The 16,226-nt window shown below is 40.0% G+C and overlaps 1 protein-coding gene across 1 annotated transcript; it reads left to right on the forward strand.

Moving 5' to 3' along the window:
* Positions 1–79: 79 nt before the first annotated feature.
* Positions 80–15,679, forward strand: SLC25A32 (solute carrier family 25 member 32; the record flags this gene model as incomplete). The annotated part of the gene is made up of 7 exons (XM_082015419.1): positions 80–251; positions 3,421–3,571; positions 5,206–5,291; positions 6,381–6,541; positions 13,074–13,187; positions 13,746–13,891; positions 15,544–15,679. The coding sequence occupies 7 exons, from the start codon at positions 80–82 to the stop codon at positions 15,677–15,679; spliced, it is 966 nt and encodes a 321-aa protein (XP_081871545.1).
* Between the last annotated feature and the right edge of the window lie 547 nt (positions 15,680–16,226).

Raw genomic sequence — 16,226 nt, forward strand, 5'->3', positions numbered from 1 at the left:
CGGCTGTCAGCCCGCGGCGGGCGGGCAAGGGAGCGAGTGAGCGCGCGGCGCCCCGCCCGCTGCTCGCGCGCCGCCGGCGATGAGCGCCCAGGGGCCCGCGTGCGCCGCGGCGGAGCCGGCGGCGGCGCCGCCGCCCGCGCGGCCCCTCCTCCGGCACGTGCAACTGGAGAGCCTGGCGGCGGGGCTGAGCGGCGGCGTCCTCTCCACCCTGGTGCTCCACCCGCTGGACCTGGTCAAGATCCGCTTCGCAGGTGAGGCCGTCCCGGCCGCCCCGGGCCGGGGCCGCCGCGGGGCCCGGAGGCGGAGGCCGTGGCTGCCCCCGCGGGGCCGGGGCGCCTGCTGGGGCGGTGGGATGTGCCGCCGGGGGCAGGCCTCGAGACCGGCTCCCCCCGCAGCTTGCGGCTGCGGGCTAGGGGCTACAGAACGCGCTGCGTGTCTCGGGCAGGCGAGAGCGCTGACCCGGCCTTTCCCTCTCGTTCGTGAGCACCCATGCCAGAGGACACAGCAGGGTTTCCTGTTTTTAACGGGCGGATTGTTCAAAGTTCACTCTGATGCCAAATATTTTCAACAGTCCAAGCATAGCAGCAGTTTTACAGTAATCCCCGTGATGAAAAGTAGTGGTATTGTTTCGCAGAGAACTCCCACTTGTTTGTTTTTCCGCAGCGAAATGTGTCAGCTTCTCCCAGTTGATTTTGCTGTTAATATGAGAAACATGTTACCTTTTTATCATAGTGTCATTTACGGAGGTTGAAACATTTTGCTGTATCTTTGGATTATTATCTTAAATGGATATATGGGTGTTTAAGATAGCAACAACAAATAGTGAACTGTCACAGAGAAGTTTAACAAAATTTAGAGCATTACATTTCCAAACAGACTTTTTACAAAGTTCATTTTAAACACGTCCCTGCATATCCTTGTCTGGGCACAGCCCGGGCTGTTATGAAGGGCGTAGCTAGCAGAAGTGCTCATTTCTCTCTGTTCCACTCTTGTACGACTGCATCTTAAGTACTGTGGGTAGTTTGGGGCTCACCAGTACAAGGAAGACATTGATGTACTGGTGAGATCCTAGTGGAGGCCACCAGACTGGTTGAAGGGGCTGGAGCCTCCTGTGTCACAGGAGGACAGGCTGACAGAAAAAGATCGGTTCAGCCTCACAAAGATGTTGCAGTCTATGATTATGTGATTGCAGGACACAGAGAAAGTGGAGCCAGATTCTTCTTGGAGGTGAATAATGATAGGGCAGGAGGGAACAGGCACAAGAGGAAACGTGGAAAACTCCAGTTATTTATTAGGAGAGAGGATTTTTACCATGAGAGTGGTCAAATACTGGAAGCAGTTGCCCAGAGAGGCTGTAATCTCTCTCTTCAGCCTTGGAAATGTCCAGGAACCAGCTGGACATGCCCCTGAGTAACCTGGTCTAATTAGAGCTTTTGAGCAGGGGGTTGGATTAGATGACCTCTGTAGGACACTGCCAACTGATATTACTCTGTGGTTCTATATGATGGTTTCAGTTTTGTTCTTGATTTCCATGTGTCAGGTTTTGGTTGGACTCACCAACACTCACTGCTTTTTTACAAAAGTTTGTTCCAGATAGTTGAGATCTGAAGTCCATCTTTTAACAAAATAGCTCATGTATTGATTGTTGATACCTGCAGAATACACCTTTGGGCACAGGAGAGAATACAATGCTGATATGGTTTGAGTTTCAATGTCATTTAAGGATGCGGGCTTTTCCTCCCTGCTGCACAACAGTGTCATTGACATTGCCCTTTCTTTCCATTGTTGGAGGCTGCACTGGTTTTTGAACTATACCTAAGTTACTTGCTGGTACTGCAATGTTAAACTTACTCTACGTTACCTCCAGGTAGCTTTTTAGTCAGACTGTACAGAGAAAGAAAAGGATAATTTCACATGCCTGTTTGGGTTGAAAATAATGATTCCTATGTTTTGTCTTCAATGAGGAAGTAAGAGCTGAGATCCAAAATCAATGTTTTGAAGATTCTTGGCAGACTGCATTCATGTCTCTGATTTCCCACGTCACTTAATATGTTTATAAACCTGATTTAATGACAGCATGGTAAAGAATTCAGAAAGGTCTTTGGGAAAGATCTAGCAGTGCTCATTCAGGAGGGAGAGAAGAGGCATTTAATTTGGGTTCAAGTTTTGAGTGATTGTCAAGATGTTGAAGCCTTGTCACAGTGTGCTCAGAAAAAGCATTTTTTCTCTAGTCCTGAAGTCACGACATACAGTACTGTACACAAAATTCAAAGGAGAATGAATAATAATGTGTCACTGAACAGAAAACATCTGAAATTCATGATTACCGGGATTAATCTTGATGAGGACACAAAAACTGTGCTGACTGTAAAACTGTGAGATTAACTTATGTCTATATTAAGAATGAAAACTGCTGCTATATAGAGTAATTTAGGTCAGAAGAGATCGATGGAGTTCACCCCCTACTTGGATAAGGTCTGCTTAGATCAGATTGCCCAGCGTCTTATCTGCTGGAGTTCTGAGTAGCTCCAGAGATGTCTCTTCAGGCAACTTTTTGCAGTATTAGACCACTCTGATGGAGAAAAAATTCTGGTCAGAATTACCTCTGTTCCAGCTTGTGTCAGTTAGCTCTTGTCATCTCACCGTGTGCTGTATCACACATGTCACCAGTAACCAACTTATTCTTTTGCTGTTATGGTAGGAACAATAATATTTACCACCGTAAGTTGCATGAATATCTGTGTTCTAAATTAAATCTATCAACAACTTGCATGCTTTTTATCTTTTCAACAGTCATGTTTTCTAAATGTTTGGACAACCAGCTGTTTGGTTTTCGGGTGGGAGAAGTGTATAGTTTTGGTGTTTTCCTGCAAATCCATTCAATAAGAATACAAGGAGAACACAGGAATTTTTGATGGAAATAACCTTTGAATGTTCTGGTAAAAACTGACTTTGGAGTCAGTGAGACAGGACCTGTTGAAGAGGAAGATTGGACTTTAGAGTTGTTATTTGGGACTTGTCTAGACTCCCTATAGAAATGTATTGTATCACATATATCACTTAAAATGTGATGAAAAATTGCTGGGGCGCTAAAAAGAAGAGACAAAAAACTTTAATTCAAAGCTATTACTCACCAAAAATGCACAGCAGTGCATTTATTTAGCCTTGTCAGGTTGATGGGAACTTTCCTTCTGCAGAGCTTAAAGGTTCTTTTTCTTTTTAGGTTCTTTAGGCTTATGAAGCTGTAAACCCGAACTCTTGCAAACTTTTAAAAGAATACTTTTAAAGTACAGCTGATGAGTTAGGTTTCACGTTCATTTGCAGCTTGCTTTGGAGGCTGTGTACTTTTGTGGTGGCTTTTACACAGCTGAACTTCATGCTTTCTGAAATATTTTTCAGTATAGTTTCTTTCTTTCGTAGTAAGCGATGGATTGGAGCTGAGGCCAAAATACAATGGGATTCTCCACTGTATGACCACTGTCTGGAAGCATGAAGGACTACGAGGCTTATATCAAGGGGTAACTCCAAACATGTTGGGAGCAGGGGCTTCCTGGGGACTTTACTTTTTCTTGTAAGTAGAACTGTAAAATATGCCATATCCTGTGCAATGTAATGTTCAGATATACACTGCATCTTCTTTGGGGGGTATAAAAATGTGCTAAGTGGCTTATAAACTTGTGATTCTTTTCATAACTTCAGGTGTGTTACCCCTTTTTATGGTTTGCTCATTTAGAATTTAAGCAATTTGAGTCAGACCTGTTAGTTTGTCAAGTACAGGGCATTCTGTTGATGCTGTGAAAATACTAAGGAACTTGAGAGATGGTGACATAATTTGTGAAGAATCCTCTAAAAGTGCCAATACACTTTGCTTAAAACCTCACAAAAAATAAAAACCTAAACTGATGTGTTAAGAATTAGAGAACATGATAAAGTTTTCTACTAAAGCTAAATGTGTAACTGATTTTTAATAACTTTAGTGACAGTCATTCTTTCATTGTGAGTTGATGAGTTGGGGTAAAGTTAATTTTCTTCCTCATAGCTAGTGTAGTGCTGTGTTTTGAATTTCATATGAGAATAATGTTGATAACAGACTGATGTTTTAGTTGTTGCTAAGTAGTGTTTATACTGAGTCGGGAACTTTTTAGCTTCCCATGCTCTGCCAGTGAGGAGGTGCATGGGAAGCTGGGAGGGGGCACAGCCAGGACAGCTGACCCAGACTGGGCAAAGGGATGTTCCATACTGTATAACATCATGCTCAGTATATAAACTAGGGGGGCATTGGCAGAGGGGTGGTAACCACGGCTCGGGAACTGGCTGGGCATCTGTCAGCAGGTGGTGAGTAATTGTATCATGCATCACTTATTTTGTATAGCCTTTTACCGTTGTTGTTATTATATTCTCTTCCCTTGCTGTCCTACTAAACTGTCTTTATCTCAACCCATGAGTTTTAACTTTTTTTCAGTTCTCCAGCCCATCCCACTGGGGGCAGGGGAGGAGTGAGCGAGCGGCTGCGTGGTGCTTAGTTGCTGGTTGGGGTTAAACCACAACAACAAGCTTTACTTTTAAGGCCCATTTTTTAATACTCAGTCTTTTCTACTTCATTAGCTGTGTAACTGTGACGTGATTTACTGCTGATCCCTATTAACTGAAACACTTTTGGAACAGTTAGTTGGTACGCCTATGCAAACCTCGCTTGTCAGTTGTCTAGACTGTGTTATTATTGTACTTCAGCCCTCAAGATGTGCTATAGGTTCTTATTGATGGTTCAGCTCCTGTTGACAATTTCTGAGTCCACAATCTTGTTCTGGAAACTGGATCAAGAGAAGAAAGCTCAGTGTATTTGTGAGTGAGAAGATAGATACCTGTCACTGTTGCTCTCAGTAAAAAGGAGGCTATCTAATCGGTTTCTTTTAGACGTTAATTCTTGATATCCAATAGCTGTTTCAAGATGCAAGTCCCATTGATACTGACAGTAATACTTTATCAATTTAAATATGTATTACCATAGTTCACTTTAAAGAGCTAACTGCTCAGGGATCAATTAATCAACTAAACAAAGATTGTTTGCTTAGATACCTATTTTCAAAGACAGTGTACCACCTAATGTTTTCCATCATCTTAAGTGAGGTGTTTTGTTGTTTGCAGTTTTTTTTAGTGATGTAGGTTTGTTTTCACCTTTACCAAAACATATTTTACTTTTTCCAGTTACAATGCCATCAAAGCTTACAGGAAGGAAGGGAAGCTGGAAAGACTCAGTGCAACTGAACACCTAGTGTCAGCTGCAGAGGCTGGTGAGTTTAAATGCAGAGAAGATTAATATCTGCTTCTAGCCTTTCCGTATGTTGCTCCCTGCCTTTGTGTGTCAGTGCTGCTTTTCCTTACAGGTGGCAAGTGTGTCTGAGTCCGAATGCAATCATTTATTGTCTGTAAATAAATTAATGATGTCCAAGATGAACAGACGGATCACTGTGGTCTTTTTAGTTTTGCTCAGAAATAGCAGTTGTCAAAATGCCTTTTGCCCTTGTTTTCATTGTGTATGAGTGTTTTCCATATTTTGTACTATATTGAGTCACAAAATATAATTATATAAATTTGCTGCTGTTGGCCTGTTAACTCGTTAAATGTTGAACACTTAGACCTAGAAAAGAGGAGGCCTATTGAAGTTAATAGAATAAGTGAATTTGTCACTAGTCCTTGGAAATCTTTATCTATAGTCCAAGTTTTCTTAGAAACTAAAGATCTGAAATAAAAATACAACTTCTATCAGCAAGACTTTTAATATGTTGTTTCTAACATACATTCTTGCACATGCTTCTGTGTTGTATTTAATCTAGGCAACTGAGAAGACTTTTTATTAGGATGTTGGTGCATTCATTTAATGTTGAAGTATAAAGCATATTGTTTGATGTAAAATAACCCTCCACTGTTTTTCACAACTGTAAATATATAACCTATAAAACTATACCAGGTTGCTTGTGTTAACCTGTGAATATGTTTAAGCAAATTTCTAATGACTGAGGTGTCCATTAAATTTTGAACAGTGATACCTGAAGAATAACTCAGATAATCAGGAGTACATTAAGAAATTACTTATGTTTCCTGTCTTCTACAGATTACACTACTGACTGTGGAAAGGTGAGGCAAGAAAGGGGATGTAAAAAAAAAGCCATATGCTCTACAGAATCCCAGCAGGATTAGGTTGTGAAGGCAGAGAGAGGGAACAATGGTGGGCATAAACTTTGCCTGTTTTAAGTAATATGAGTACTCTTGTAGAATAACTAGTTTTGTCATTGTAGAAGCCTGTGTTACACTAGACTGAACAAACTGGGACAAGCTTTGGAGTTGGCATAACAGTCAGTCTAACTTCCATCTGTTCTTAGGAGCCATGACTCTCTGTATTACAAACCCAATATGGGTAACGAAGACACGACTTGTGCTCCAATACAACGCTGGTGTTGATCCATCAAAGCGGCAATACAAAGGAATGTTTGATGCTCTTATAAAGATATACAAGGCGGAGGGCATACGTGGCTTATATAAGGTAATAAAATTTAAGAAAAATTCCAGGATTGGCTAGCACCACTCAGTAGCATGGTGAGATTTGTAAATACTTGTCTGCAAAAAAAAAAAAAAAAGCAAGTAATTTTTTATATTAGCTCACTTACTTTTATTCTGTGTCTTCTTTCCCACTGAAGAACTACAGCAAAAAGGCTTAATCAGAAGAAAAACTATTATACTGTTGAAATACAGGAAATCACTGAAGAATAGAGTGTAAGCTTTATGGCTAAGCCATCTCTTATTGGGTGATAATGCTGAAATGAAAGTAAACTACAAGCTGCTGCTTAATTTTTTTGAGTCTTCTTATAATTAGAATTTGGATAAAGAGGGCAGCAATAGCGTAATCTGTCTTGCTGCTAGCACTTTCTTCTATTTCATCCCTTATCTCTATCTTTCTGACATCTTGTGGAACATAACATATGACTCAATGTAGTTGCTAATTTTTTCTTCCACAATGGATGGTTTCACAACTGCTCATTTGCCCTCTAGTTATTGAGGTCTGTAATCTGTCATCTCTAGATCCATAAAATCTGCAGACTTCTAAATACAGTCTGTGTATGTGTGGGGCTTCTATTCCTTTTAATTTAGGGAAACAGATGGCAACTGGATTTGGACTTTTTGCCTCCTCCTTCCTTCAGGCCATGACATCAAGATGCATTCATCGGTGCCTGGAAGGTGTGAAGAAACTATTTTAGTTCAGTCTGGCTCTTCTCCTGCAAGTAATGCTATAGAACAAGAACAGTATCTCTTAGGAATTGTCCTGATTACTGCACATTAACTTCTTTTATTTGCAGTGAAAAATATAATCCTTCCTATGCTGATAGACTAGTATGCCACATACCAGTGAATGCTGAATTCTGACACCAGGAACAAGGCACCTTACTTATTCCTAAACTGAAATTGTCAGAATTTCTGATTTGCCTGCCTGGATGTCTGCTCTGTTCCATGTAGATAAGTTCTAATTGCTTGCATCAGTTAGGGTTTAAGATGTCCTTCCACTGAGTTACTTTTCACATTGTTCATGCATGTAGCATGTGTTGCCTTTGGCACTAGACACTTTGTAGAGTTAATCTGCAAGTGGGGAACTAAACCAGGTACTTCCTTTGAAAGAACAAATTACTTGCTTAAATCTGCAAAGAAGGTGACCTAGATAGGTCCTGAGTGACTTACATAACTATGCACACTGAACAACTTTGATTTGACATCAGGATTCTCTCAACCTTTTCTATACTGGGGAAGAAGGCACCTCTTCAGTTGGCTCTTTGATTTGTCAATACTTTAGCCTTCCTCCATTTTCTGTTTTTGTGGGAGTTTTCTTTTTTCCTCACTTTATTTGAAATTTGACAGCTTAAGTTTTGTTAATTGCCCTGAGTTGCAGGAGCTGTAATGCACACAAATGTCGTCTTTTTCCTCATATCTTAATTTCAGATAAAGTTCTTTATAGCAAATAAGGGGATCTCTTGAGAATACCACCACAAGTTGGAAATAAAATCTGGAAGTAGTTTCATTCTGATTAATTTGAGATTAGTCTTCCAAAGAACGGTATTTCTGTCCAAGCAATTCCATATCTTTCTCTCTGTTGCAAAAGATGCTGTTACTGGCCTGAGCAATTCCTTTCAGTCCTTTGGGGCACAAGACTAGTAACGTCAAGACGCATCGATCTTTCTAGCAGGGACCAAAGCTGTCTTTTTTAGCTCTGCTGGGTATTGTTCATTCATTAAACTATAGTTCATCTGAAGCTGGGTTCCTCAATTTCTTCTTCCTGAACCTGGCCTGGTTTTGAAAAGACAGGAGCCTTTCCTTCACTGATTATCCCAGTAATCATCTAGGCAGTGATCTTCCCCACCCTCCATCCATTAGGTTTTGTTGTTGGCCTCTGTCCCCCAGATGGCTGGGGACAGAGCTGCTCTGCTGCATACTAGGCTGAGGAAAAAAAAACATCTTGGAGTTATATATTTGAACACGCCTATAGATCTGTTGGAGATCTGAGCTCTAAAAAGTACTTTGCCATGAAGCTGTCATGTCATGCAGCCATCTGCATGTTAAGAGTGCTGTATGGTTCTTTTCATGAGTAAGGCAGGAGAGACCAAACATTGTAAAATAATCATAAGATTGTAGGAGTTGGCACTTTCAGAAAAACTTAAAATATCTCTTGAGCTCTTGGGAAACTGTTAGATGTCTAGAGTGACTACTAAAACATGAATCAAGGATGCAACAGTCTTCCTGGCCTCCATGCTGCTGTGTTTCTATTTTCAGTTTTGTTCTCTTTCAGTGATGATGTAGAAGCAGCAGTTAGAAATAGAACAATGCTTAATAGACAACAGTAAAATAAACAGGAAGTACAGAAAATTTAAGGAGATTACAGAGTCATCAAGACTGAGAATAATAATGAAGTACGCTAACAACAACAAAATCCTAGCAGTTATGTGTGCTCTTTACCAAGTGAAGTAGATATATTGGACACTTCTGTATTGTCATTTCACCTTTGGTAGGCAAGATTCCATACTCTGAGGATAAAGTATTTTTTCTAGCCCATTAACGTCTAAGGCATTTAACTCTCTTTGTTTTGCTATGCTTTTGTCTATGCTATTTTCCTCCTTCTTGCAAATGTGAAGCTTGTAAGCTAAGTGACTTTCTATGTCTTTGTACTTGTATATGGCAAAATCCACTGAGATTTGGCCATCTTGATTTTAACTTTAATCCCAGGTTATACAGAGAGACAGAAGCGTAAGTAACTTTCACGTAAAAGATGGTATCATATTTCACCATGAAGGAATCAAGATGCATAGGGAGATGATGGCATACTTCCAGTGTCTGTCTGCACAAGTTGTCAGAGCAGGGCACTCTGATACTACTGGTCTTTGGCACACTGAGAACTCAAACGAAGAAAACACTGAACAGATTACAGGGGGAATCTGCTGTGTTCTTTCGAAACATATAGCAGAGGCTGCTCTGGTGTGAGCACACTCAAATGCTTCAGGCAGCGATATGAGTACCACATCACCAAATGAACATTGTTCCCTACTTAACTAAGAAGCTTAGACTTTGCACAATCTACATTTGCCTATGTTCCTTTTCATTGTGATGGGCAACCTTTGAAACACTAACCAATGAGACATTTTCCTCTTGTCGTGGATTTAGCACTCGGAGCTGTTTAAGCCAACTTTAAAGTACAAATTTTTTCCCCGCTGTCTGCTGTTCAAAATTATATGCTTTACCATTTAAATTTCTAATTATGTATTTAATTCTGTCTATTGTTCTAATCCTCCAAAAGAGAATTCAAGCAGGACTTCTTTGAGCAACCATTGATCCTGATAAGCCCTCATGGCAAAAATCTTCTGAAGGTACATTTTGAATATTAAAGTAAAAAAAAAAGTGAAATTATTTTAAAATTGATCTTCATAGTCATATTATAGATGAAAAATAAGTATCAAATTCTATCGATTTTTGCATAAAATTCTAAGAATAAGCAAATAGAGTAGGAATATCTTTCAAAAACTTCCTCAGCCAAGATATTTCATTACTGTGAAGAAATCTGTTTTGCTTTGAAACATATTTTCCATAAGAACACATTGTTTTGTATGATCAATAGAAGCCTGGATCAGCTCTTATTTTACTGAGGCGCATTGGCTGACAGTTGCCTCACTCCCTTCTTGCATTTTTTTAATATTGGCCCAACATTAAAAGTATTTCAGTCTTTGGAAGCTTTCCCCATCAGCACAAGACTTAGAGCATGCTGGTACTCATTTAGCAAGTATCACCAGTAGATGCTTTAGGACTCTTGGGTGGAAGTTATCCAAATCTGCTGGCTTAAATTTAAAAGTTTAGCACTCTTAAATGTCATTTAACTTTCTTCTTTTGTTGGTGGGGAAAATATTACCTCAATCTCCTATGATACAAATACATCATTCTTGTTCTTTCCAACTAGAGAGCGATTGCTTCCTCTGTCTTTTAACGGTTTGACTGTCTAACCATGGGCAAGTGTTTGTCAAGATTTTCCCTGCTATTGCTATACAAAAATTTCATACTGTTACTTGTTCTGCTGACCTAGGTAATTTTCTCAGTGATATTTTTGATAATTTTGTTTTTTCTCTGTTCCTCCTCTTCTGTTTTTATATTACTGGTTAACTCTCTTTTCTGATCCAGGTTTTCTTAAAACTAAAGCTGTCCTTTTCCTTCTGTTGTGGTCCTTTGGCTTCAGACTTCACAAAAGTCTAGGATTGTGCTCACAGTTAATGAAATATAGATGTTTGATTTAATTCCACTTGTTCTCATTTGGAGAAGTGTTTCTTCTGGGACTTTAGCTAGCCCTTAATGCATTTTGTCACTGCATGGTCACTGATGATTAGTTCATGACTGTTGTTTTCTACTGTGAGAAGAAATTCATCCTCATTTATCCTAAGAGATCCTAAAAATCACTTCCTGAATGGCTGTAATATTGTAAACTTAAGAAATCTATAGCATGCAGAGAGCTAATCTCTGAAGTGGTAGAAGCTCTGTGCAATTTTTATGGATGCTGTTTTAGTTAGGGTTTGTTGGTTTTTTTTTTAGTTTAGGGTTTAGTGGGGTTTTTTTGTTGTTTAGGAATTTATGAAGTAATTTACCATTTTGTCCTGTTACACTAGTCCAGTGGACTCCTACCAGGATGCCTTCTCTTTTTTGTCTTCTCCAGGCTCTTAGCAAGTAGTATGTTGATAAGTCTTTATTCAACATTCTGGGCTTCTGATTTAGTCTAATATGGAGTTTTGTGTCTGGACGCATCTTTTAATTCCTCTGTCTTAACCTGAATGGATCATGGGAAATAAGATAAAACTATTTGTTAGCAGTATTTTTGAGGAAATTCTGGTTGAGTCCTTTTACCCACATTTTGATCGCTTACTCCATCATAATTGTCCCTTTGCAATAGTTTTCAGCAAGCTTTTGGCTCCCTTAAGTCATTTCTGGCCAAGATGATTAATCTACCATTTATTTCTATTTTTCCGGTGTAAGTGACCAACTCTTCAAAAAGAGATTTAGTGCTTCTCAGAACACATGCAGCTGTCAGCTCATTTTCAGCTGAGCTAGTCCTGTCCCTGAAGGAGCTCCTGCCTTCTCTTTCTTGTAGAGACACTTCAGAAAATACCTGTTTTCCTCCTTCATTTCAACTTTTTTGAAATAAAAAGTTTCTGTGTACTTTCATGTTACACTCTTGCTGTCCATTACTGCCTCTTACAAATGGGGAACATTTCCCAGACTGCTTTGTTACACCTTTGGTCACCTCTGCTGGGCTGCCTTGGGATGTGCTCTGAGCAGGGTGAGGAATATACTCAAACTGATCCAAATTTCAGATTTCTTTCTTTAATGTAAGTCATCCGTAAGTCCTTGTAAGAGTTAGCTTTCCATCTTGTGCCCTTCAACTTTCCACCGTGCAAGTGTGTGGGTGTGAAAGACATTGAGATGCTGGAACATGTCCAGAGAAGGGCAACGAAGCTGGTGAAGGGTCTAGAGAACTGTGAGGAGCAGCTGAGGGAACTGGGGTTGTTTAGTTTGGAGAAGAGGAGGCTGAGGGGAGACCTTATCGCTCTCTACGACTACCTGAAAGGAGGCTGAAGCAAGGTGGGTGTCAGTCTCTTCTCCCAAGTAGAGTTTCCTCTAATTTCAGGATGAGAGGAGATGTCCTCAAGTTGTGCTGGAGGAGGTTTAGATGGGATATTAGGAAAAATTTCACCTATTTTCACAGGGTTGTCAAGCATTGGAACAGGCTGCCCAGGGAAGTGGTTGAGTCACCATTTCTGGAGGTATTTAAAAGATGTGTAGATACGGCACTTAAGGACATGGTTCGGTGGTGGACTTGGCAGTGTTAGGTTAACAGTTGAACTCAACAATCTTAAGGTCTTTTCCAGCCTAAAAGATTCTATGATTCTATATATACACAGACATTTTTCATATAGAAATGTATATATATAATAGATACACATTTATATACACACACACACACACGCACACACGTACATATCTTTCTCCTGGACTTGTGACAAGAATTTTTTTGTACCTCTGCTCCCGATGGCCCTCCTCATTAAGACGCCAACTTCTGTCATTGCCTTACCAGTCTCAGGTGGGAACTAAACAGTTTAGTGCCAGTCCCTGGAAAGGGACAGGCACTGAGCAGCACATCTGCAAGACTGCAGCTTGATTTGTACTCTTACAATCCTGATCCATGTTACCAGCTTTTCAAGGCCTGTGCTTGTGCTCTATGAGGTGGAGATCCTAGGCCACTTGTTTTATCTTGCTCAATCATTAGGTGTCTTTAGCCTGTATGTCGTTTGGCGAGAAGTAACATTTATTACACTTCTGTGTGATGCCTGCCATTAAGAATACCAACTCAGAGTCAGCTTTGAGTCATACTGCACAGTGGCAGTTGTGCAGTCACAATTTGTAAAGTAATGGAGGAGATATATATGTGTGTAAGCTGAGCTGTGTCAAGTTGTATAGTTTTCATGCACTGCTGTTTAAACTTGTTTTATTCCTTTTTTTAGGGATTTGTGCCTGGTCTGTTTGGAACTTCACATGGAGCACTTCAGTTCATGGCATATGAGGATTTGAAACTGAGATACAACAAGTATAGAAACAGAGAATCAGATACAAAGTTGGTACGATTCTTGAGTATAAAAATGTGTTGTGGCATGTGATTAAGCAGAAATCTGTTCCATTTGTCTAGGTCATAAAACAGCCAAATTTACAAAGTATCGATACATTAATTGGAATGTAGAATATATAGAAGGAAATAATACTTTTTCACTTTTTAGGAATAAGCAACTGATTAGTGCTGTTTTCCTGTAGGGAAACCAACTTGTTATTTCCTTGTCTTTTGAGAGGGATGAATGTTTTTTTGCCTTACTTTGTGGAACCATAGGTGGTGATCCTAAACACTTACATGGAAACTGGTCAGGTGCAAGTTGGGCTAATGTCATTACTTCTGGAAGAAGTGTTTCACTTGATAGGAATGAGAGGGCACAACACATGTTTTACAATTCATTACTTGTAGTACTGTATATAGTAAACTTTGCCATTTTTAAGGTACATGTATTATAAGGGGGAAAAATGTAGAGTATCATTTAGTTCAACATTTAAAAATCAAATAAGATTTTGGGAAATTGGCTAATTTAAACCATATTTAAGGCAAGCCTGGTAATTTTTGTTGCTTTTAGAACACTCTGGAATACATAATGATGGCAGCTGTATCCAAAATATTCGCTGTGTCAGCAACATATCCCTATCAAGTTGTGCGAGCTCGTCTTCAAGATCAGCATAATACGTATTCTGGTGTGTTTGATGTGATCCGCAGGACATGGAGGTAGGCATGCAGAATTAAAAACTTAAGTCCTGGAAAGTGGGTCTTGCAGAATCAGAACTATGTTTTCTGGATTCCATGCTGACTTGCAGAACTAGTGCAGCTCAGAGCAAACAAAATATTAGCTGTACAAAGTCACTTTGTGCAAGATGCTACTAATAGCAATAATCTAAGGACAAAGGAGGAGATAGGAGAGGGTTAATGCTAGCCTGCAGGCTTCTGTTGTTTATTCTGTCTCCCTTCTCTCTTGCCCAGCAAATTTTTCAAGATTAAAAAATAACATTGCGTTGTCTGTTTTGGGGCTCTTAAACAATGAAGTCTCACTTGAACTGCTTTAGATTATCACAGGAGTGTTTTGCTGCGGGGAGTTGTGGCTAATCCAGGTGCCTGGCAGGAGGAAGTGAGCTGGCCAGAGCTGTTTATACTGATGTCCCTGGGTTACCCTGGGGCCTGACTGCATTTGTAGTCTAGTCCCAGCTTCCAGTAGGACCTTTAGAGAACTGTTACCTCACACCTATGCATATTCTTTTCCCTCAGTTCCACAGGGCATGTGAGAGTTTTCACACAGAAGTCTCTAGTTACGAAGGTTGTCCACCTTTGCAGCATGCAACCAATGTTAATCTCGCTTTGGACAATGTTTCTGGGTTGCAGCATATTGCAAGAGGGACATGAGTGGAGTCAGCTAACTCCTGGGGTATTAAGAAGTGCCACATGAATGAGGCTGTGGTGTTCCAAGACCACCCCTGGCTCAGAGGCAATACAACCATTTTGACCAAAGCCAATTCAAACCAAAGTTGCTCTGATGTCTCAGTGGTGTGCCCTTCAGTGCTGCAGTCTATAGGAAGGCTTATTGGTTCTCATAAAGTGTGAATGTATGCAGCTATTCTGAGGCCACCATTGTACTCATTATGAATGAAATGCAACCCAGAGCCCTACAGAGGGTAGGGTAAACCACACACAAGCACTTTGCAGGATCTGTGTTAACTGTACTCATCCCTCCAGGTGTCCTAGGCTTCTATGAAGCTGGAAGATAGGAAGCTGAGATTAAAAGTCCTTAAAACTTTTTAACAGCCCTAACATGAATACTCTAATTCTAATTGGAATAGGTTAGATTCTCATTTATTGGCCCATAGAATCAAAATTCTGGAGGAGGTGCTTTAATTCTTTGAAATTAAATGCTGACTTTAGTTACTTATGTTGACCCTCAGCTCATTTGCTATTAATGACCCAAAACGACCAAGCCTTTCAGCCCTGCTGGCTTCAGTGAGATTATATGGATATGGAAATGCTTTTTGGAACAGGCTGCAGAAATTTTAAGTTATTTTAAGCAGTTCTTGTGGCATGAAGAAAGATAGCAAATTGCCTTCTACTTAGACAATACAAAAAAAGCCCAACCCACAAACACCCAAACCCTAGGCTAAATAACTGACCTACAGAATATTATTGTATGTTCAGAAGAGCGAATGATGGGTTAAAGTTTTATATATTATGGCTCCTTAAACACTATAGGAGGCAATTATTCTGAAACTGTTATTCCTAACCTCAAGTACCTGTCTCAGTGAAAGTGTGAGAAGAAAAATGCCAGGCTTTGTTTTATGTCTGATTTCTATTAAAAGACGTTAATTAAAACTAAATGTTTTTCTATGTCTTTAAAGGAAAGAAGGAGTTCATGGATTTTACAAAGGAGTTGTGCCCAATGTGATCAGAGTGACTCCTGCCTGCTGTATTACCTTTGTTGTTTATGAAAATGTGTCTGGTTTCTTACTTGGTTTCAAAAAAGAAAAAAATTAAAAGGCATGAGCTTGTGTTCATTAGGAATCTACCCTTTATTTTTTATATTTATGATCTGGGAGAGATTTAGTTCAGCAGTCTTTTCTTACACTGTGAATTGATGTAGTATTTTGAGGAAAGAACCTGGAGATAGTAAAACCCTGCCAACATCTCTTCTGCTGAATATTCCTGTATTGCTGCCTTCCTCTCTGAATCAGCTGTGTCTGCTTGAAACAGATGTCTCTGCAACTGTGAAATAATAGCACTTTGACTGGGTGAAGGCAGCTGTGCAGCAATTGAGTTCATCCTGGCCTGCCTGGAATAGTGGACTAATCTGTTTTGACAAGTCCCAAGATGGCAGTTGGTCAGATTCTATTCCTACAGAAGTGGAAAACTTCATATAAAAGCAACTCTGGGGTCTGTCAAAACTAAATCTTTATCTGAGTCTCATGAAGAAAGTATGTATTTAATTGCTTACAGCAATGTCTTCTGAATCCACCTCTGTGTTAATTTGTCAGATTTTAGGATATGGAATGCTTCAAATTCCATTGCTCATCCAACACAAAAA

This window comes from Phaethon aethereus (assembly GCF_964289735.1).
Source record: "Phaethon aethereus genome assembly, chromosome: 2".
Taxonomy (NCBI): Eukaryota; Metazoa; Chordata; class Aves; order Phaethontiformes; family Phaethontidae; genus Phaethon; species Phaethon aethereus.